Raw genomic sequence first — 23,000 nt, forward strand, 5'->3', positions numbered from 1 at the left:
AGCAGAAAGCAGTGCAGTAGTGTATGTTGGGTGTACTGGGGCACTAAAGAGGAGGTAAGAGTGATGTAATACAAGGAGCCTTTAGATCTTTACCTTATGGTATATGAAGGTGAAAGATCTTCACATAATCTTCTGTTCAGAGAATATACTGGAGAAGTTGCTCTGGTTGAAAATCCAAAATAGCCTTAGGACAACTCTGTTAAAGCTTTCTGACTTGAAGCAGGCTTTTTGGTGAAGAAGCTTTCAATATTTCAGTTTATTTTTGCCCATGGTTTGACTTAACATCCTAAGAAAATGTTAAGGAAACTTGCTAAAAATTGGCTGTGGACTAGGTGCAACTAGATGTAGAGAGCTGTCAGTAAAGTACATTACAAAAGTTATGACTCATTTGAAAAGCAATAGCATACTGAAAACATTTCATAATATTTTTGAGACCTTCTCTAGCCTGTTGCTAAGTCTTTAATGTAATCTGAATGCTGTGGGAAACAAGTTGAATGGTGTTTAAGATCTCTGTGATTTTAGTTCTGCTATTTCAGTTCTTTGGAAATGATAGTTCCTGGTTTGGGGAATAGAAATAGACCTAATAAGATGCAAATTCCTCTAAGATCATCAGTAATTACAAGTTTTACACAGTTCTTGCTTATGGCACGTACCTCTTACATTCAGAGGCGTAGATCTTATGCCTCAATCTGTGTACACCAACATCTCACAGGATTCTCTCGGGACAGAAGTGGGCTTTTAAATTTGCTTGCCAGGGTCTGTTTTATGCCAGACCAATCCTGCCTCAGGTCTGGGGAACTGAGTGAGGGAATGAGGAAGAGGTCAGGACTACGCTTTCAATAGCTCTGCCAGCTCTGAATGCTGATATCAGCAAGGTTGTAATTCCACAAGTAAAACTTTGCAGGTACAAGAATCCTTGCATTCAAATTTCACTGCAGGATTGTGAAGGGTTACTGATCTTTTCCCTTCTGTTCTTGCAGAAAAACCTGAGTAATCATTTATAAGGGGGGGGAAGAATGTGTTTGGAAACCGTGTTAACCCCTGATTGCCAATAGAAAACTGCCCAAAATAATCTTACCCAATTAAGAGCAAGCTCTGCAAAGTACTGAAATTTAGTAAAATTTTCCAGATTTACTTTGGAAAAGTGCTTCTATTTTTACCCTTCTTGGAGGCTTGAAGTGGAAGAACTTTTTCATTTGTGATGATATTTTGAATGCTTTTCTAAATTGATTTTAAAGATACTTTTAATGAGAATTGGAAATACTTTCTGAGAAGAAATGGCTCTTACGTCAGAGAATGTGCCTGTCTTGGTGGGAAGATCTGACAGGTCGTCAGTGTATTTAGTCTGTCCAAGTTCCTGGCAGACTATTCTGCCTGCTTGCAAACCTGTTTACTTCTTTGATACTTCAGAAAGCCCGAGAGAGAAGATTAACAGTTTATAATACTTACCTCACTAAAGAGGGAACAAAACACTTGGTGAAAGTCTATGATAATCCAATGGCTACATTTTATCTCTGTACATAACTGAAACTGAGACTTGTATTTTTCCTTTCCACCTTGTTCTGTGTCATAAATGTAAAGATCAAATTTTTGTGCTAATGGAAAACAATTTGTATTAATCAGAAATTTGTATTATCAGAAAAATCTTGTGAGACACTGACTTCCATTGTGACTAGATAATGGGTTTGTTCTGCAGCAGGCAGATTTCTCAACAGGCACCAGTCTGGCAAATCAGGCCTTATGTTTTGGGTGTTTGATATCTGTCTTAAATTGGTCACAGATACAGAAACTCAGCACTTGAATGGTTGGAGGAACCAGGAAATTATGAGTGGTTTTAAAGTAGTTTGTTCTTATTACTTCCCTTGTAGAAGGTCATTATAAACTCATTGGCTGCTTTGTCCTCTAACCTCCATGTACAGCATTTATTTAGAAACTTGTTCCTGGAGGTTCCTGACATCTTTTGCTCCAGTGTGGAGGTGACTTACAGATGTTCCAAAAGCTTCTGACAGAAATTAAAAGTTGTGTAGCCTTTTAAAAACTAGCATGTGAAAGTGTCTGTGTTCCATGTCTTTGTTATTTTGATTTTTATATATAAACAATATTTATAAAGAAATCGGGTCATTGGAATCCTTTAGTGTGACATAAACTCAGCTTTCAAGGCTCACTGAATTTTTTTGGCTTCCTTCTGAGAGTATATGGAAAACCTACGTTGAAAATTGATGTTCCTAGTTAACAACAGGTATGTCATGATGGAATATGCAGCTTTTTAGCTATGTTAGGCCCAGTTTACAGAAATAATTTTAACTACTCGAGGCATAATAGCATTGTGCTGCTGATTGATTGGTATGAGAGCATGTAAAGAAAGTGGCTGAGATCCTGCATTGAAACTTTCATGGCTTATTCTTCCTCTCTAGACCTGTTTTCTTACCCTTTGCTTTTCTGAAACTATTATGCTGATATCTTTGCCACTTGGGGAAAATTTATTCAGCTTCTTTATGATGTTTGGTAGCACACTGTGGGTTTAAATGACATTTTTTCTGAGAGGCTTTGGGGGTCTCAAGGTCAGGATCCTGATGTTTAAGGCTAAGCATGTATTTTAATAGATCCAGTAAGACTTGTGGTAGCTAATTGCTGTGTGCTTGTAAATAAATGCAACTCAATGAGAGCTAAACCAACATTATTCCAGTCCTGGCAAATGATAGTACTAAATGGTGAGGTTCTTATGCTCCATGAGTGAGATAGCTGGGGATCTCTTTGGCTTGATGAAACTTAGATGCCTTAGTCCTGTGTAAGGTCTGTACCTTCTGCAAGAATGGGACATGTGATCTGCCTTTTGTCAGGAGACACAGCGTATTCTGCCTCTCCCAATAAAAATAACGTTTTATTACATGAAAAACTTTTGCGATTCTGATCTTGTCCTGCCTTGAGTATAAATGTGTCACCAACTTTTTTTTTTTGACAGGTTATTTGGAAAGGGAATACTTTGCTGAACAGAACAGCACAAGATGACTTAAGATTCCTGCTCTTCATGGGAGCCTGTCTGGATTGGTATGCTTGCTTTTTTTGATTTGTCAAACTGACATGTAGTGATTGCATGTATAATGCAAAGGTCCACTTAAAATTTAGGAAGCCAAGCATTTAGGAAGCTTCCAATTTGTTAGTTGTATGTTAATAACTAGGCGGAGACTGTGCATTAAAAGAGTATGTTTTCAATAGTATTGTCAATGTTTACTGTTCTCCTAGGTACTACAGTATTCAGTTAGCTCTTCAACATGAATATGGTTAATATGACCATTGAACTAGTGGGAAAGTTAGAAATCAGGGGGAATATTGTGACAGTACTAGAAATGAACCTAGAACTGTGTAAGTCCTTTCACGTGACCTACAGATTGAGAACATGATTTTTCCCAAGAGCTAAGAAAATAGAATTGTTCTTTACGTTTTGTATATTTGTGATTTAGAATAGTAATAATGATTCCTGTGGCTGACATTTCTTGACAGTTAATGGCTCTCTGAATTAAAGACAGAAAGAAATATCCTCAAGAGGTCAATTAGTTGTACTTAATGACCCAAAGCAGAGGTGGCTGTTTCCCACAATACTTTCCAATGAAAATTGCCACAGTAGTGTTTATAGAGTGGAAAAAAGGAAAATTTCCTAAATTAAACTAATGCCTCTTGTGAATAGTTTTATGGGTCATCTACTCATGCAGTGTAGTTGATTAGTTTCAATTTAGGATATGTAAATAGGTATTAAAACTGAAAACTGCTAGTTCCTTTTAGGAGGAACAGTTAGGTGAGTAACATTGTCCCTGCTGATTTGTGCTCTGACTCATTCTTTTCACTGGCTTTAGCAGAAAGGATTCCATTGCTATACGTTCCTGCCTCTGCTTAATGGCGTAGGAAACAATGCTTGATTTTTGTTGAGAGGGGAGTATGTCCTGGGCTACTTTGTACAATAATGGGGTGTCAGAGAGCACATACTTGAGTATTTTCTATTAACACACAAATTTTTTTGAAAACAAAGTAAGTCCTTGGCCTTCATGTTTGTTGTTCACTTTATCCTTTTTCCCCGAAGAATATTTTGCCTTTTTAATGTTTTTTATGTTGCAGAAATTGTTTTTGCCAAAGTTTACCTTCAAAATAAAACCATTGATAGTAGCTATAAAGCATGCAGAAGCTTCCCATTTGTGACCACTTAAAACATTCCCAAGAAATAGGATCAATGTACCAGGCATTGCTAGTTTCAAGTTTCTGAATAAGAATGATTTCTGTGTGCTGGACCAAATTCTGGTGCTGGGCAGTACTGAAAATATGCTTACTTATAACAGATAAATTTAATAAATCATTGAACATTTTGGCAGCTGTTCATAGTGTGTTCTGATCTGCATTAAACATAACTGTTGTTATGGCACTGTTATGTTCCTTGTTTTGTCTATGTTGGAGTTACTGGTTTTGACTGATGTTGGCTTTGCATATAAGATATAATCTTTCATTTCTGGTTGAGCATACTATCCAAATTTTGAATGGAAACCTTTTAGCTTCAAAAGCTGTTAAAAACAGACACCATAGTTCTAGCAATAATTATATTTGATGAATGAAATTTGTGTGTTATTTAGCTTTAAGTGTGTACTTCATTGAAATAATTGTGTCTATTATGTTCCATAAAAAGAAAGTTGCATATGAGTGAGAACCTTGCTTGAGAGAAAATGTGCATACCCAGTAATTTTCAGCACTGAAATGGAAAAAAAGTGATTGTGTGAAGCTTTTTTGCATCTGAAAAGAATCAGTGAGAGTACATGTTCCAAAAGTGAGAATGCTGTGACAAAAAGGTATCTGCCTCTTGCTTGAGTACTTTGACCATCAATAAGCTTACCTATTTAAACTATCAAAGCATGGTTGTCTTTTACAAGCTATGTGATTACCATTCAGCAATGACTCTGGCTTTGAAATTACAGGATCTGTCTTTCTCAAAGAGCAAGTGAGGACTGAAATGAAATTGCTGTGAAGTTATCTTATTGGTCCCTTTCTTTCAGCTTATGTTTCTATCCTTACATAATTTTTGGGAAATTGGAAGGGTAGGAAGAATGATGGAGGCACATGTCTAATAATCACGTGGATAGTCATGGTAGAAGCCATTTAAGTAGGAGGGGAAAAAAAAATAAGGAAAAATTTATATATGACTGCTACTACAGAAGGGATCCTCTTGAATTTATTGGTTGAATTGCCAACCACTTTCTGAAGCATGATAACCAAGAAAGAGTGTAACTAAGTTGCCTGCAGGTTAGATAACTGTAACTCCAAAACACATTTGAGCATGCAGATTCAGTATGGGGTGCATGGAGAGATTTCACGCCTCAGAGTGATAAACAGCATACAGAGAAGGGTGCTGCCTGGAAACCATCAGGAAGCAGTGAGCACGGGAGCAACACTCAAGAGTTTTTTTTTTTCTACCTGGGATCCAAAGCCTGCAGTCCTCTTATTAGGTTAGTTGTCGTCTTTGCAAGAGCTGATCACTCCTCACTCTTTCATCCTTCTTGAAAAGAAGATAATGGCTGATGACTTATGCAACAGCCAAATGGCTAACGCTCGCTTCCCACTTTAAGCACTTGGCTAGGTCCAGGCAGCAGATTGCATGAGGTCATCCTCCTCCTCTTAACATTGTACAGAAAAGCATACAAGCTTCACACTGTGGAGAGAAAGCACAAAACAGGAGGTAGCTCTTTGCTTAGAAAGCTGGAATGGTGATAGAGCATACATGGGATTATTTTTCTTAGTCACGTTCTCTGTGTTTGGTAGGAAAAGTCTGTAGAAAACTCTGAGTCCTTTGTCCTTTGCTATATACTGGATGTTACTGGCTTGAGAAATGCAGGGTAGCACAGTCTCTTTGACTAAACCAAGGGTGCAGAACACTTTTGCTTCTACTCCCCTCGTCTCGTTCCTTCTGTTTAGAAGGACAATTTGTGATAAAGCAGTGTTTTCTAAAACTTTGATTCTTTACCTTGGAACATTTGCAGGTTTGTTTTTCTTTAGAGCTTTTATGATACATGTTATCGTCTAAGGCTCTGCTGAACTTCATACTTAAGAGTGTAAAGTCGTGTGGCATAAATATGTTTAAAGAGCTGTAAACTTAACCTAGGTGAGCAAATTCTGTTGTATATATTTAAAGTTAGTCACGTAACTGCATGTATGTGCTCAAAATGTCTGTATTCAAATCAAATGGCCATGTACCCTTTGCAGTCAGCAGAGGGAGATAGGCACTTCCTGAAGGTGATTCACCTCTTCCCGACATAGACATCTGTATAAAGGTCATGTGAAATATGTCCTAAATTGCCTTCTACATCCACAGAAGCTCTGTGGCATCCACAGCATCCTGTGGCAAGTATTTTCACAATTAATTGTGAACTAATAATTTCCAGTTCTGGGCTCCTCAGTTCGAGAGACATGGACATACTGGAGAGAGAGTCTAGTAAAGGGCTACAAAGATGATGAAGAGACTGGACTATCTCTCCTGTGAGGAAAGGCTGAACGAGCTGGGACTGCTTAGCCTGGAGTGGAGAAGGCTCGAGGGGATCTTATGAATGTATATAAATACCTGTAGGGAGAGTGAAAAGAGGACAGAGCCAGGCTCTTTTCAGTGGTGCCCCGTGACAGGACCAGAGGCAATGCGCACAAACTGAAACACAGGAGGTTCCTCCTGAACGTCAGGAAAAAACTTCTTTCCACTGTGCGGGTGACCGAGCACTGGCACAGGTTGTCCAGAGAGGTTGAGGAGTCTCTATCCTTGGAGATACTCAAAAGCTGTCTGAACGTGGTCCTGGGCAACTGACTCTAGGTGGCCCTGCCTGAGCAGAGGGGTTGCCCAATGACCTCTAGAGGTCCCTTCCAACATCAATGATTCTGAGATTTTGTGATTCCTTTGGCTTTTCCTATTCTTACATTATGAGAGACAGCAATCATTCACTTCCCCTGTGCCACTAATAATTCTGTAGACCTCTATGATACCTTTTATCGGTCACTTTTGAATAGAGATCAGGTGGACCAGACCTGAATGTAGTACTAAAGAGGTGCCATGGATATGTACTGTAGCAGGTAGGGTGTACAAATATATAGTGTATGTAGATAGGTCCTGCTTTTCTTCTTGGTTTCTTTGCTAACAATTCTGAACACTTGGCTGATGTTTTCATAGAACAGACTATTAAACCTGAAGATCTGTTTTTCTTCTGAATGGTAATCATTGGTTTAGCATTTGTTACTGTGCAGATAACTTTTTTTCTATACAGGCATAGCTTTACCTCTAGCAACACTGAATTTTATCAGGCAGTCTATTAGCCTGTCACTAACTGTGACATGAGATCCCTCTGTACCTCTTTATAGTTGACATTTGTTTTTATTGAATTGCTCTGAAAAACGGTTCACGTTCATCATCAGTAAATGTCGTGGTTTCACGTTTCCTTCTTCTCCCATACAGGTTGAAGAGCTTGAACCCCAGTATAGATTTTCTTTGTAGGATCATTCTGGTGACCTTTTTTCACTGCAAAACTAACTGCTCCTTTTTTATTTCCTATTTTAAACTGATTATTGTCTGTGAGAGGGCTTTACACTTATCTAATGACAGATTAGTTTCTTTTAGAGCCTTGTTGGAGACACCTTGTCAAAAACAATCAAGAATGCAAAAGTTACCTTTGCTGGCTTATTGCTAACAGAACTCTAAAAGATACTACCCTGGAGATCTAATTTTCTGTATGCCATGATTTTAAATCCAGAATTATTTGTTGAAGTTATGCTCTTTTGCAGTCCCTGCAGAATGCTGCAGCTTCCTTCCCTCTTCAGTGTTCTTGGCTTGTGGAGTCATAAACCTCAGTGGAACTTCGGGTGAGATTTTCATGTTCGTTGCTAAAATCTGTGTTAGTTTATCCTGGAAAGCTGTGTTAACTTTTCTGCTGTTGGTTACAGATTTTATTCTGACAAATATATTACAGAAGACTAGTAAAGGAAAAGTTTATAAAGACCATATGCTATATCTGCTTTAGCATGTAATTAACATTGAGGCTTTCTCTAGAAGAGATACTGTAAAATAAAAATGGAAGGGAGAGAATGGAGAGAAAAGGAAAACCTAGATTAGTTTACAGAATTTGGCATTTTTGCAAAATGTCAATGTGTATAGCTTAGTATACTCTTGCTGAGTTTAGCAGTCTTTGAAATATAATAGGATAAATTAGAAAATTATGACATTCTTTCCCATTCAAGCAGAAGGACCTCTAGAAAGTGGAATTTGTATAACTCTGTATTGGGTTTGCATGGGAAGGTTATGGTAGTGGGAAGGCTACAGGGGTGGCTTCTGTGAGAAGCTGCTAGAAGCTTCCTCTATGTCCGATGGAGCCAATGCCAGCCGGCTCCAAGGCGAACCCACTGCTGGCCAAGGCTGAGCCCATCAGTGATGGTGGTAGTGCCTCTGTGATAACATATTTAAGAAGAGGGAGAAAAAACTCTGCAACTGCTAGAGGAAGGAGTGAGAATATGTGAGAGGAAGCAGCCCTGCAGACACCAAGGTCAGTGAAGAAGGAGGTGGAGGAGGTGCTGCAGGCACTGGAGCAGAGATTCCCCTGCAGCCGGTGGTGCAGCCCATGGTGAGGCAGGCTGTGCCCCTGCAGCCCATGGAGGTTAATGGTGGAGCAGAGATCTACCTGCAGGCCGGGGAGGACCCCATGCCAGGGCAGGTGGATGCCCCTGAAGGAGGCTGTGACTCCATGGGAAGCCTGTGCTGGACCAGGCTCCTGGCAGGACCTGTGGAGAGAGGAGCCCACGCTGGAGCAGGTTTGCTGGCAGGACTTGTGACCCCGTGGGGGACCCACGCTGGAGCAGCCTGTTCCTGAAGGACTGCACCCTGTGGGAGGGACCCACACTGGAGCAGCTCATGAAGAGCTGCAGCCTGTGGGAAGGACCCGTGTTGGAGAAGTTCATGGAGGACTGTGTCCCGTGGGAGGGACCCCACGCTGGAGCAGGGGAAGAGTGTGAGGAGTCCTCCCGCTGAGGAGGAAGGAGCAGCAGAAACAACGTGTCATGAACTGACCACAACCCCCATTCCCCATCCCCCTGCACTGCTGGCAGGGAGGAGGTAGAGAAAGTGGGAATGAAGATGAGCCCGGGAAGAAGGGAGGGGTGGGGGGAAGGTGCTCTAAGACTTGTTTTTATCTTCTCATTATCCTACTCTGATTTGATTGATAATAAATTAATTTTTCCTCAAGTTCCCCTTTTGCTTATGACGATGATTGCTGAGTCATCTCCCTGTCCCTATCTCTACCCACAAGCCCTTTTGTTATATTTTCTCTCCCCTGTCCAGCTGAGGGGGGGAGTGATAGAGTGGCTTTGGTGGGCACCCGGTGTCCAGCCAGGGTCAACCCACCACAGACTCAATGAAATTAGGGTGTTTGTGATAATATGCCTTCATGATACCACTGAAAATTAAAGGAGACAGGTTACTCATTTGTCTTAGAAAAAATGCTGAAGGCAGTCTGGCCCTGGAAATCATCTAGCGATATTGAGCTTGCAGATAGGAAGGGAGTAGCTTTGCTGTGGAATGAGAGGAGCAGGTCATAGTGCTGCTGTTCCTTGCTGAATCCTTGGCAGCAGCCTGAGCAGGCTTGCATTCGGATCTCTAGAAGTCCAAACTGGGGACATAGGTTAGACTTTGTTGTTTTACAGTTCCTTTGTTGGTGAAGTATTGTCCAGGGAAGAATAAACTTTTGATCTTCCATGAAGTATGTGGTCCTTGTGTAAATTCGTAAAAGTATTCCTTCCTCCCTTTACTTCTGCCCAATGTTGATACCAAACAGAACCCGCATAAATACCATGGGCAGGGTGTGTGTTACCAAACATAAGCTTCTTGAGTTAGTTGCACAAGCTTGTCACCCTGTGCAGAGATAGAGGAGGAGACAGATTGCCCTCTGAAAATGCCTATATCCCTCTTCTGACTAAAAACATGAAAACAGCCTGAAGTGTCTGTTACAGTCATCCAGAATGAATGAAGTAAATCCCACTTTTGTTTCTGGTGGTGGTGATCTGTTTTTTAAAAGGCCATAGAATCCTTTTGGTTTCCAGCTTGATCAGATGCCAGAGTACTCTGGGAGCATTTAGTTTAATAGTCCAGGATGGAGGGGAAGAAGTAGCACTGAAAAGGGGAGACAACTCTCAACTCCTTTGCATTTTATTTGTAAGAACAGTACACGTAGTAATACAATACATGTAATAATAGTACAACAAGACAGTACATGTAAACTCTGAAAGGAAATGTTGCATTGTATCAGCATAGCAATGAGGATGGGAGTTCATCAGAATGGTCTTAGGATTAGATTTACAAGAAGAAAGAGGGTGCACACAGGATCTTGGGATACCAAGATGAATTAACAAAGACATGTCTAGACCAGTGAAAGCAGGAAAGCTTGCTGCAGGGGGAAGGGTTGTAGGACTGAAGAAGAGTTAGTTTCCTGCAACTTGATATGAGTCAGTCATTAAAGGAAACAAATTGAGAAATACTTTAATCCTGTGAACAAGTTATTTAATAATTAATAACAGGTTAGGATGTTCTGCATGTTTTTCCTGAGGCATCTGCTGCTGCTGACTGACATGGAACCAAGGATTCTGTATTATGTAGGGTAGCTCAGATAGGTAGGCCTTTCAGTGCTTACCAACCAGGCAGATAAATGATACTGATACTATTTAAGCTATTTGGAAATGTTAGTAAAGTTTCTAGCTGTAAACAATTTCAAAACAAAATCATGAAGTTAGTTTAAAAATTATGTCATCAGTAAAGTTTGTTTTCAAACACAAAAGTTTTCCAGTCCTGGTTATAGTAAAAAAAAAAAAAAAAAAAAAAAAAATCGTGGTGAGTGACAGTTGTACAGTATCAACAAGGCTACAGAAGCAGGATGTATAAGAAAAAGATTAAATATTATGAGACTCCTGTGACTGGTGCTTAAGTAAATTGTGTCAATCTAAAGTGTAAATATGTATTAAGGATCCTTTTGTCATTAAGGAAAGCAGAGCAGTCGTTTGGTTCCCATTGGTTTTGGAGAGTCTTACTTTGTTTCTTTAAATTTCTTTCCTCTTTTTCAGGTGGAAATACTGACATGAATTTAAGAACTTTGATGCTTTCAGACATTGAATTTTGATTTGTTAAATGACCAGGAATAAGATACTGCCTGAACAAGATGAAATGCCTTGAAGACCTTTGGTTCTGCTTTCGTTTCTCCTGAAGCAATGGTTTTCTCAGCAATGTTGACGCTGGCCCACTCTGGGACCTCAAACGCTACTTTTATTGTTTATGAAAATGCCTATACGAATTTTACCACTCCCCAGTTCTTGCTTCATAGTGGCACAACACAGCCATTGAGATATAGTTCAGGTGCCGTGCTCACCACTGAGAGAAGTACTTTTCTGGTAAACACTACGGCTATCCTGCCATTGCAAGAAGTTTTCAGGAGCTTGAGTTTGCCACTCCAGATCATTCTTTCTGCTGCTATGATATTTATCCTATTGGTTTCTTTCCTTGGAAACTTTGTTGTCTGCCTCATGGTCTACCAGAAGGCAGCTATGCGATCTGCAATTAACATCCTCTTAGCAAGCCTGGCTTTTGCAGACATGCTGCTGGCAGTGCTGAACATGCCTTTTGCTCTCATAACAATCATTACCACTCAGTGGATTTTTGGGGATATATTCTGCAGAGTCTCTGCCATGTTCTTCTGGCTCTTTGCCATAGAGGGGGTAGCCATTCTTCTTATTATTAGTATTGACCGATTTCTTATCATAGTTCAGAGGCAAGATAAACTGAACCCTTATCGTGCAAAGATTCTCATTGCGATTTCCTGGGCGGCATCCTTTGTTGTTGCTTTTCCGTTATCGGTAGGGAATCCTAATCTGCAGATACCCTCGAGAGCACCTCAGTGTGTTTTTGGCTACTCTACAAGCCCAGGTTACCAAGCCTATGTGATAGTTATCTTGCTAATATCGTTTTTTATTCCATTCCTGGTAATGCTGTATTCTTTTATGGGCATACTCAACACCGTCCGCCACAATGCAGTTCGTATCCATAGCCACCCTGATAGCATATGTCTCAGCCAGGCCAGCAAACTTGGTCTCATGAGCTTACAGAGACCTTTTCAGATGAATATTGATATGAGCTTTAAAACTCGTGCCTTCACAACCATCTTGATTTTGTTCCTTGTCTTCATAGTCTGTTGGGCACCCTTCACCACTTACAGCCTTATTGCCACATTCAACAGCCACTTCTACTACAAGCACAACTTTTTTGAGATAAGCACTTGGCTCCTTTGGCTCTGCTACCTCAAGTCTGCACTGAACCCACTGATTTACTACTGGAGGATTAAGAAATTTCATGATGCATGCTTGGACTTGATGCCCAAATACTTCAAGTTTTTGCCACAGCTACCTGGCCACACAAGGCGGCGCATTCGACCCAGTGCCATCTATGTGTGTGGGGAGCATCGGTCAGTAGTGTGAAACTGCGGTTGTTTGACGATGATTGTTATTTTCTGGGATTATTTGTTTTTAGGCTTTAGGTTGAATTTTGTTTTGTTTAATATGGTTTCTTCAGTGTGGCCATATTTTATAACTTGACTAAATTTTCCAGTACTCTGTGCAATTTTGGGAAGAAAGATAAGGAGGGAAAATGATTGGTTATAGTTGGGTTTACTACCAGAATACAATGTAAACAAAATAACAAATGTTACCTCTAGGATTCCATGGAAATCCATTCTTTTAAATGAAAACTACGTTTGTAACAGTTTATCGGGTTTATGCTTACTAGGCCTGCAATTGCATCTAATTGTAGGGACTTTTTATGCTGCTAAGATACAGTATATTTAGGTGGTGTAATTTTTCTGAAAAACGTTGCTGCTGTCTGCCAATATATTAGAGCCAAAAAGTCTTGTTAGATTATTTAATTTTAACAATATTTCAGAAGTTTTCATGGTGACGCTAGAAAACTTTTTTATTTTTTTTAGATATTTCCATTAATATTTTTGTGCACTTTACATTTGCTATAGAATTTGTTCATTGGAATATTTTGTTCTGTATTGAAGGGATATTATTATTATTATTTTTATTTTTATTATGTTGTTGAATTTCAATGAAAGACCCATGTAAGCTCTAGGAGTGAGATTTATGTTGGTATAGCTACACGTACAGTCATTGATTTGCTGTTTTCTAACAATTGATCAAAAGTAACATTAACTGCTCAGTTATCAGGGGAGTTGGAAGGAGAAAATGGAGAAATGAAAGGGAAAGAAAACAATGAAAATACCATGTCCTGAGGTTTACGCAAACACAAGATTTAGAAAATGATAGTTCATGTGAAAATTGTCATGGGGGAGAGGGTGGCTGTAGTTGTTACTTTAGGCTGTTACAAGCTCTCCAGACCTGATGGTATTCCTGAAAACCTATCTGAAGTTGTGACTTTGGATGTACAATTTACACTGTGTTGGTATAATGCTGTTTCTGTTTGGAGCTCGTACAAAGCCAGGTGCACTCTACACTGCTGGAATCATGCTGTCAGGCATTCATTGGGATAGACCTAGAAATAGTAGGATAAACCAGGAAACAAATAGCACATGAATCATAGCTGAGTCTAGAACTTAGTCTACATAGTAATGACTGGGAAAAAAAATCCTCATCTTGCTTGTTTTCCAGTTTAAGACCAAAACCATAAACTGATAATAATGAATAACAGTTGGCCAGCAGAGTTTGCTGGGGATGTAAGTTACATTTCCTTTTTCCCTCCGATACTGCTTTATGTTGATTTTTTTTGTTGCCCCTTTTCCTCTGTAGTGCCTCCTGCCTCAAGGGCTTACTCTGCTGTTCTCATCTATTAGGCATCAGCTTCTCTCCCTGAAATGCCAAACCATGTTTCTGAGTAATGTCAGGATGTCTTGGTACCTGCCTGGAAAGCAGAAAGGCGAAGGTTTTCCTTGATGATAGCAATCCAGATTCACATCTTTTATTTATTTTAATCAGCTAAATAAATATTTAATGTGAGGTAAGTAAAATTAAGACTTAAGTTTGGGCTTTGAAATGTCTCTGGGGAAGAATGCTCGCAGAATTTGTGTGTCCTTGCAGTAGGCTTTTTGGGGCTGTTTGTGACTGAGTACAGGAGAATTAATGTACAACAAACTTATCAACCAGGGCTAGGGTTTGGGCTTCTCTTTGTTTCCATTTCTCTTTCAGTACCCTAAAGCATGGGGACCTCTTCATTGTTCTTGTATCCAAAGAGCAAATAATAACAATTTTATCTATTTTTATCTATCCACACAGAACAGGGCATTTCCTTCATACACATAGACATGTGCAGGGACTGCTTGCTTCCTGAGGCCAACTGAACATTTACACCCAAGATTTTATTTAGGTCTTCAGTGAAGAACTAATTTAACAGTTATCTCTGTTCTTCTCACTGACAACTATTGGTAAAAGTGTTGGCAATATTTAAATTTTAGGAGTATAAAAGGAACAGTTTCTACTTTAGTAATTTAATTTTTTAAAAAAGCTGCTAGCTGAGGTTGTGGGTTACATGTAAAGGCACCCAGGCAGTGGCGGTGTTACTGATGTCTGTGCTTCCCATTTCTTGTCAACTTCACTGATGATGGTATGGATTTTTTTTGATCAAAATGACAGGCCATAAAGGAGTTCCGCTGTAAAACAGTGGTTTAACATGTCTTTCCAGTATAGCTTTTATTTCTCAATTACATTTACATTGATAGTGAAAGTTTACGGCCTGTTAGTATGGATTTTCTGTTTCAGAGCTGTCATGCCTGTTTATCTCTGAAAGCAGCAAAATTGTGTTTAGAGCTAATGTAATAGAGCGAGAGCGTATACTGTCTAAGATGGCAGGAGCAGGTATTTTTTCTGTCTTGCAGAGCTATAATGTAAGAGGTTTGAATGAATGGCATAAAACATGGTAATTCAAGAAGGAAAGCAGATGAGTAATACAGGAAAGTGAGTGAAATTACTTTCTTGAAGGGGGAGGGGAAAACATTTTGTGGGGATTTCATAATCTCCAGTAAGTACTGGCTGGGAAGTAGAAATTGCAAACATCAAATTAAGTTAATTTGTCTTGATAATTTAGTGTTTGTTTACATTGACTGTAACAGGGTTTCTGCTTAGCGCTGCCTCTGCTGATACTTGGAGAAAAGAAACCCAAAACATGTGGCCCAAATTCAGAGGTGACTTACATGTTGATACAGTATTCACACTTACCAGGTTTTAGAAGTGATCAGAGCATACAATGAACAAAAGGGTATTCAAAAAAAGACACAAGGTGGCACAGAAATATCCCCAAGGTAATTATGTGTTTACAGAACTATTTGGGCTATTGTGTCTAATATACTGTCTTTAGAGCAGTGCCTTGATAATTACAGCTGAAGTCCTAGGACCAAGTTGAAGACCACTGAACTGCTCAGTCTTGCTGTCTATGATCCTGCCAAGATCAGTATAACCTTGCTAACTTTTGTAATGTTAAAACACATGTGTTGGCAGGATTGGGTCTACTGAGGCATTTTAGTGGGCTTGACCTTGACCAAGACCAAGGATTTTAAAAACTGAAATTGTTCCTTCTTGATTCTACTGGGGAATTATAATTTTCTTCCTCTCCAGAAATGATACGCATTAGTAAACTGTATTCCCTCATGTTACATTTTGAGAAATCTTTGGTATGGAGGATTGAAATGAATGTATTTTGAATTATGTTGCAGTTTAATTCATTCTGTCAAAGCATGCTGCTTACACAAGTCTCATTTGTACAAATCTATTGCTAGAATGATTCTTTTGTACTCAAAGTTGTGCATTCTTGACATTTCTTGTTACTCATGTAAAAATATTTATGTATATAGAGAAGAAAATTGTTTTGCCTCCTATTGCTTTATGTTACTATTTTTTCCACTTGTATGCTTAATGCCTTCATATTTTCTTTTGTTTGTGCATATGGATGAACAACTGCAAGATTTCGGTGGTGTTTCTGCAGCTGTTTTTTAATTCTCAAATCATTCAGGAATGCCCTCCTTGAAAGAGATTTTGATTTATTTTTGTGTGAAAAATAAAAATTCAGAGCACAAGCTTGTTGCGGTTGGAATGGTGAGGAATTTCTTAAGTCCAGTTTTCCAGGAGCCACTACTTTGCCATTATGAACTGGTTTGATCTTTTTTTGAGAAGTCATTTTCTGATGTGGAGAAACCTTGAATTACTGTTTTAAAACAAGCTGTTAAGTAGAATGGCATTGTCTTTTCTGTACATATTACACCTGTGAAAATACTTGAGAAACAAAAAACATAAAAAAAGAAAAATAAATATGAACATTCTCCAAAAATGTAGCAAAAGTCTATAGACTTGCTCTATCTTTGTGCGTTCACAGGTTCATAGTTCATAGGTTCAACTTCATAGTTTCCAACACTTTATTTTATCTGTATATTAAATAACAAAGGTTGTTTGCCTGATTCAGATGGTTTTGTTTAAGCCAAAATGTTTCTTGTGGAAAGAATTTACAGAATGCTCTTTTCTGAGACATTGGGGTAGAAATGTGTCGATGTAGCTAAAACAAATGAAATAATATCCAGCAAAAGAGAGAGAAAGCCTAAAAAGAAAATAGCTTTCCTAAAAATACTACCTGAAATGGGTATACTACATGTTAGCTAGCACTGAGTAATTAAGATCATCTTATTGTGTGATAAATAAAACAGGCAGTGGTACTGTATGACATGATTCATTTCAGCACAAGACAGTGACCTTTATGATTCAAGTGCTGCATGTTTGTATGGGATGTATGTGATTCCTCATATTAGTAGAATGAAAAATGTTCAGCATCTTGGCTGTTTGGGGAAAGTTTTTGTCTTGCTAATGATTTAGCAGAAATTCTGCTGGAGTAATTTCTCTAAATGATAGAGTCAAGACATGTACCTAAAGAATGCCTGAGAGGGGATGTTTATTTCCAGTTGCTTGGGAATGGCCTTGCTTAACTGCCCACATGGCTAATTTTGAGAATCCTTCCCTGTACCTCTGCAACTTTTTCCTCCCTTGTCCTCTCCTGTTCCGCTCCACCTCCCTGAGGTAGCGCCTTCCGCACTGTTGTGTTGCAGCAGGTACGGTGGTGCTGGTGACAGGAGGAGGTGGAGGTGCCTGGAGAAGCTGTGGAGCCAGCAAGCCTCTTTCACCTAGTGCCACTCCTTCCCGTCTTGAGTACAGTTTGGAACATCTGTGATGGGATGAGAGTGAGTTTTACCACCTTTGGTTATAAGAGTAGGGCTGTCAGGGAAGAGCTGTTAACAGGAGCACGTATATTTGCTTTCACTGCTAGTGCAGGGTTCTGGTTTTATCCCCAGTAGTGTTACAGGTTTTATTCCACCTTGTCTTTCGGCAACTGAGCTACAACAGTCCATTACCAGTTTGTGACTGACTAAGAATCCCTTAGCTGACTTGTGTTTCTGTGAGTGCACTGGGCACAGGACCTGCTGGTGAGCATCCACTAGGACAGAAGTTCCTACAGCTTGCTCTCAAACAAAAATGGCATCCATGGAGACAAAGCACAACTCTGCTCGGATATGAGGGGGAAAAGAGCCATAAGTCGGTGACTGCACTACATGGTGGAGGAAAATGTGAGTTGTAATGGGTGATAATTCTTATGTGCCCCTTACAGAGCTGGTGTTTGTTTTTAAAATGGAGTTATGGCTACTTTATGCACAGAATATTGGGTTGTGTTATTCTGCTTTATTGTGTGACAGTGAATGAATGCAGCTTGATATCAAATCGCTAACAGAACTGCAGGTAAGTGACATAGTATTCATAAATATCAAAGTAGAACTTGTTTCTGTTTTATTTTATTATCCTGTCCAGATAACCAGCTTTGCTAGTGAGTGGGTGCAGAACATAGCAATAATGAGACATACTCCTTGTTTAATTGGTGATCTGCCTTAAATAGATTACTGCAATTTAGACCTCTGTGGTTGACCTGAAATAAAATTAAACCTGTTCACAAACATGAGTAGGAATTACACTAACACTGCCCTCCCTGTCTGTTGAAAGGGAAGATCTGTTCCTCCAAGAGTCAGTTAATCTGATCTCCAGAGGGGATGTAATCACAGCTGTAATGAATGTAACAGTGTCTCCTTTTGATTTACCAAGCCTAGCCTCTGTGTCAGAGATAGAATGGAGATTTTGGTGGCTGAGGGTATTGTCTAAACCACCTAGGATGGCAACAGGGAGCCACTGAAACTTAGAGGAAAATCTCAGCGCTAGAGTAGAGTTTAAGCCCTGCCGTTCTTTGGCATGTCTGTACTGTCTTTTTTCTAAAAAAGCCATTTCTTTCAAAGGAAGAGAGATTAAGTGGCATCTCTTCCATCATCTCTTCCTTCTTTATTGACACTTTAACTGTGAGAATAGTAATTTTGAATTTAGTTCCCAGCACTTGGATTTCCTTCCCTTCCACACTGGAGGAGATTTGAAGCCGTCATGTAATCAGCCTGTATACTGCAGTGTGTTCTGGAGGAGATGGGAGATACTGTTAGTCCCTCCTGGGGACTCTCTCACGCTTAATACTCCTTGGGCCAGAGAGGAAGATGAGTGTACTCACAAGGAAGTGGGAGGCTGTGCTCCAGCCACCATTTGATACAAGGTGGTGTAGAGTTTCACAGTTTTTCAGGAGAGCAGCAGTGGAAGCCAGGTTCTCCCCATCACATGCAGTAACTACCCCAGCCCAGGTGTGTCTCTCTTCCAGTGAATATTTAATTATTCTGTTCAAGGTGAAACAGCTTTTACAGGAGGGAGTGAGAAAGCTCTTTCTGTCCTCACCTCATATTAGGTAATAATCCACTGATTAAAGCATTGAGGAGAGACTGTTTAAAATCCTCTGGGATCCTGAGAGCAACTGTCTCCTGAATATTTTCACTACTGAATTACTGGGTTAAGGGAGTGGTCTACCAAGACGTTTGGCTTAATTTTTTTTTTGCAGCCTTAGCTGTTGGCTGAGCTCTGAAAATGCCTATGGATGGACTTTTTCATGTGACATAGATAATGTAAATCCTATTTTGTAAATTCTAGTTTGAGATGGGCCTTGAATTGTTCACTGCCGTCAGTGCTGCAGCACTTCTGGACATATGCTGAAGCAGATGTATATGAAGGGATACATCTGTGATATTTTAGCTATCTGTAGCATAGACAGCTCCACTGATCACTCGAGGTTCCTTTGCAGTCAGTGGAAATGAGTGGATGTTTTCAGGTATGATTTATAGGAGCTTTTTTGGAAGTTTACCTTCTAAAAGGAGTGAGAGAAACAGCTCAGAAGAGCTAATATCTCTCCACTGATTAAGAAGGAAACCTGGAGTGTTGAGAGATACGTGTTCACAGTCGGTCAGATAAATCTTACCCCAAACCATTTAAGGAATTTTAATGTGGGAAACTTAGACACCTATGAACATTAGGGTCAAATGCAGATGAACAGGACTTTTAGGCTCTACGTTTTGACTTTCTAAAGTGTCTGAATCTACCTGTAGTCAGTCTTGTGATTTCTGGTGATAACTGTACTGGAAAAAAGATTGTGCATTTTAGAACTTGACTCAGTTCCTCCAGTGCTTCTTTTTAGACAAGAGGTGTGAAATACCTGCACTTTTAACCATGGTGTGGATTTTCTCCTGCAAAAGTAAATTGGCCTCAGTTTGGTGCAATTTGTCTGAAGGCATTAAACCACTTTGCATCTGTGTGAGAGCATCTACACTGAGATTTAGCATTGTTCAACTGTAATGCGTCACCTTTGTACCTTTAACTACTTGATTTCTCATGTTCCAGTGTAGACAAGTCACTTTATAAAGTCAGTTCTAAAATTACCCAGCTTTCTAGCATGATTCTTTAAAGTTCTGGTAATTATTCCATTGCTGTTATTTCAAATTTAGAAATCCAGAAGGCATCATTGCATAGACATCTATTTTGTTAAACTAGATAGAGGGAGCAATGCAAGATTTATAGGACTAAATGGAAAGTAAGAAAGAAGCCTAGGGACTCACTTGAGGGGGCCTGACTTTGCCACCCACTAATTTGGGCAAGTTGGAAACCTCAAAGATGGTCTTAACTGCCTAGCTGATTACAGTTTTTGTTCAGGGATTAGTTGATGTGAAATGCATTAGCAATCCCCTGAATGCAGGTGGGAACTGAGGCTTCAAGTGTCCTGATCTCTAGGCATGAGCATCTCGCTCATTCCTGCGCCCCACATTCTGGCCCCACAAAGCTTTTGCTGCTTCTTGCACTGTGCTGTGGCTCCCAGGTACATGGTGGGAGCATGCTGTGGCTCCCAGGTACATGGCAATCAGACCTCACTTTGCCTCTTCAGCATGTTCTAACCATCAGGCTGAGAGATTAGTCCTTTTCCAGGTGACCATGTTTTAAAGATGTGTTCTTTTCAGTTAGGTCTCTGCTTTCCTCCAAATGAAGTGGAGATGCAGGATTTCAGGTAGGTGCAGTAGGGGATGGAAGCCAGGATTTTGTCAGGAAGGAATCAGTCCTGCCAGGCATTTCTGCTGAGCAGCTCTGTGCGGCTGCTTTCCTGTTGTCTGGAAGACCTGAGACAGCCCACAGAGGTGACTGACTTTCTCTGCTCGCAGTGCAGAGGATGTAGGTCCCTATCTGCCCTCTCAGTGGGAGTCTGCAGCTCTTCTGGTGCCTCTCTGGTCCTTAACCCCTCTTTCTTACCATGTGACAGGAGTTCTTTCAACTAAAGCAGGTCTTTAAGGAAAAAGAAAAATTCAAAAAGCATTTTATAGTGGAGATTTTTTTAAGAGTTGCTTTTGTTAGGACAATAATTAATTCATGTGATTTATATTACACAGGAGGCCAGACTATATGACTGCAGTAATTATTTCCAGCTTTATTCTTTATGAGAGGCTGATTCCACTTACACAAAACTTCACTTTATTAGTGCTATTGTCAAGGTGAGCCTGGGTATTGGTAGAAAGAATCTCGAACATAATTTAAGGGGTATAAAGAAATGGCCCTTTCAAGAGCATTACTAACCTTTGTAATTCATCTTGGGTCAGCATTGGTGGTACTTGATTCTGGAAGGCTGGCTTTTCTAATCAGCTTTCTCAGAGGAATTCATTATCTGAAAACCTGTGACTAATGAAAGATGTTTTGTTCATTTGAAGTTCAAGCTAATTTCCATGAAGGTTACTATTACTAAGCAACAGGTTCGGTGGAGTGTCTCCTGAGGGGCCGAAACTACAGTATGTACAAAAGTAAAGCAAAACACAGTGAGAAGATGATGAAATATTATCCCCAGGCAGAGGGGCCACAAATAGTACCATGTACAGGATCTGTTGTGGAGTCTCCTGCCTTGAAAGCTGTTTGACCAATGGAAGAACTGCTGCTGGAGCTAAAGATCAGCATCAACCATTTCACCTTCTACTGTGAATGTAAAGCAAGATTTGTTCTCTGCTCAAATATAGAGATGCACCACAGAATGACCAAGGGAGTCCCAAATATAATTCAGCATACTCAATTCTGAGAAAAGCAATCACCTGTGATATATGGTAGCCATACTAAAAGAAGAATGGTTATTTTAGTTGTGAGGACAGAGTGAAATGAAATACAGGAGTGCTTTCTTAAGTCACAAAAGATGATGTCATCTTTTTTTCTGTACAGCTGTCTGTCAGAGTAGAAATATATACTTGCTTAAGTAAAAAAACCATACCTGGATATTCAGCTTTTTGAGGATAGAGATTTTACTCTGTCCTCTTTGGCTTTACCACTGGCTTTGCTAAATACAGGGTACAAATGATAGAGGATAAAGAAAAAAAAACCCAAAACCCACAGTTATTTTCAACAATCTTTTGAATGTTTGTGTAAGTTCCTTTGGTCTTGTCCTTTTTGTGTTCAGTTTGGGTAATTGTTCAAGTGATGCGGTTTTCTAGCATAAAGTCTGCATGAAGTGAATGTCAGTATTTGTTCAGTTGAGTTTATAAACTTTACAGTAATAAAAATATCAATATCATACAACTTAACTCCCTAATCGTGGTATGTGTAGGATATGTACAATCTGGGAATAAGTAAAATGTTTTGAATATTTGAGTTAAATATATCTGGTCATGAATGTCAGAGTGACAGAGGTGAGGATAGAATGTCCAAAATCATTGTTAGCATAGAATTCTCCCTACCCTTCCAAATATTTTTTTTTTATGTGCTCTGATCATTCCAGTCACAGCGTCTTTGTAATGGTTTTGTTTGTTTGTTTTTGTACACTGCAAAGGAAAGATGTATTATGTTCCAAATTTTTATAAAGTGAGAAATGAAGCACAAGAGATGTTAATTTAAAAAAAACCCCAACAACAACAAAAACCCAAAAAACAAAACAAAACAAAACAAAAAAAACCAAAAAAAACCCCAAAAAACAAAAACAAAACCAAAAAAACCCAACCCACCAGAATCTCTGTTCAGATGCTTCCCTGTTCCTGGAGATACTGAAGGTTGTCAGGTGTCCATGATACCAAGCTACATGAGATCTGGTTTTGGGCATGTCCAGAAGCAGCTGTGTCCTCACCTTGCTGTGCGGTAGGTGCCTTAGGCACACCAAAGCCTTGTCAGTGTCCAGGAATTTCATTTTGCTGCAGAGCTAATACAGTAATGTCATGCCCACTCATTTCCTCAAGAACCCCAGGCTTTAATAAAACACATGCATTCATTAAACAAGGACTTGAATTCCGGTCTCTCCTTTTCTAGAGAAAGCCTCTATAGCCATTGCACCTGGTAGCAATAGCTGATTTTGGATTAATGAGTATCTTAATGCTATGTAGTGAATATCTTAGCACTGTCCAGTACTGACTCAGGAATACTCTGCAGCTCGTGGTTGGGGGGTTGTTCTGGGAGATGCCCTGTCATGTGAGAATCATGGTGTCACCATGGAGCGCTATCTCAATACTCAAACCGATAAATCATTTGGAAATAGAGTTGGACTGACCTGGAAC

At 39.6% G+C, this 23,000-nt stretch overlaps 1 protein-coding gene across 4 annotated transcripts in view; it reads left to right on the top strand.

The window, feature by feature from the left end:
• GPR63 (G protein-coupled receptor 63) overlaps positions 1 to 16,380 on the top strand; it is a 31,403-nt gene extending 15,023 nt beyond the window's left edge. Inside the window, exons 2-6 of one of the 4 annotated variants that reach the window (XR_012622587.1) lie at positions 2,963 to 3,048; positions 7,795 to 7,872; positions 11,113 to 12,503; positions 13,843 to 14,050; positions 15,159 to 16,380. Coding sequence is in view for 3 of the 4 variants with exons in the window: in XM_074819510.1 (XP_074675611.1) it covers positions 11,257 to 12,503; positions 13,843 to 13,906 (1,311 nt within the window). In the remaining variant the exon portion in view is untranslated. Of the gene's footprint in view, positions 1 to 2,101; positions 2,240 to 2,962; positions 3,049 to 7,794; positions 7,873 to 11,112 lie in introns of those variants that run through there. The other 3 variants (XM_074819512.1, XM_074819510.1, XM_074819513.1) reach the window with 3 other exon arrangements.
• Positions 16,381 to 23,000: the final 6,620 nt, after the last annotated feature.

Source organism: Strix aluco, chromosome 3 (assembly GCF_031877795.1).
Source record: "Strix aluco isolate bStrAlu1 chromosome 3, bStrAlu1.hap1, whole genome shotgun sequence".
NCBI lineage: Eukaryota > Metazoa > Chordata > Aves > Strigiformes > Strigidae > Strix > Strix aluco.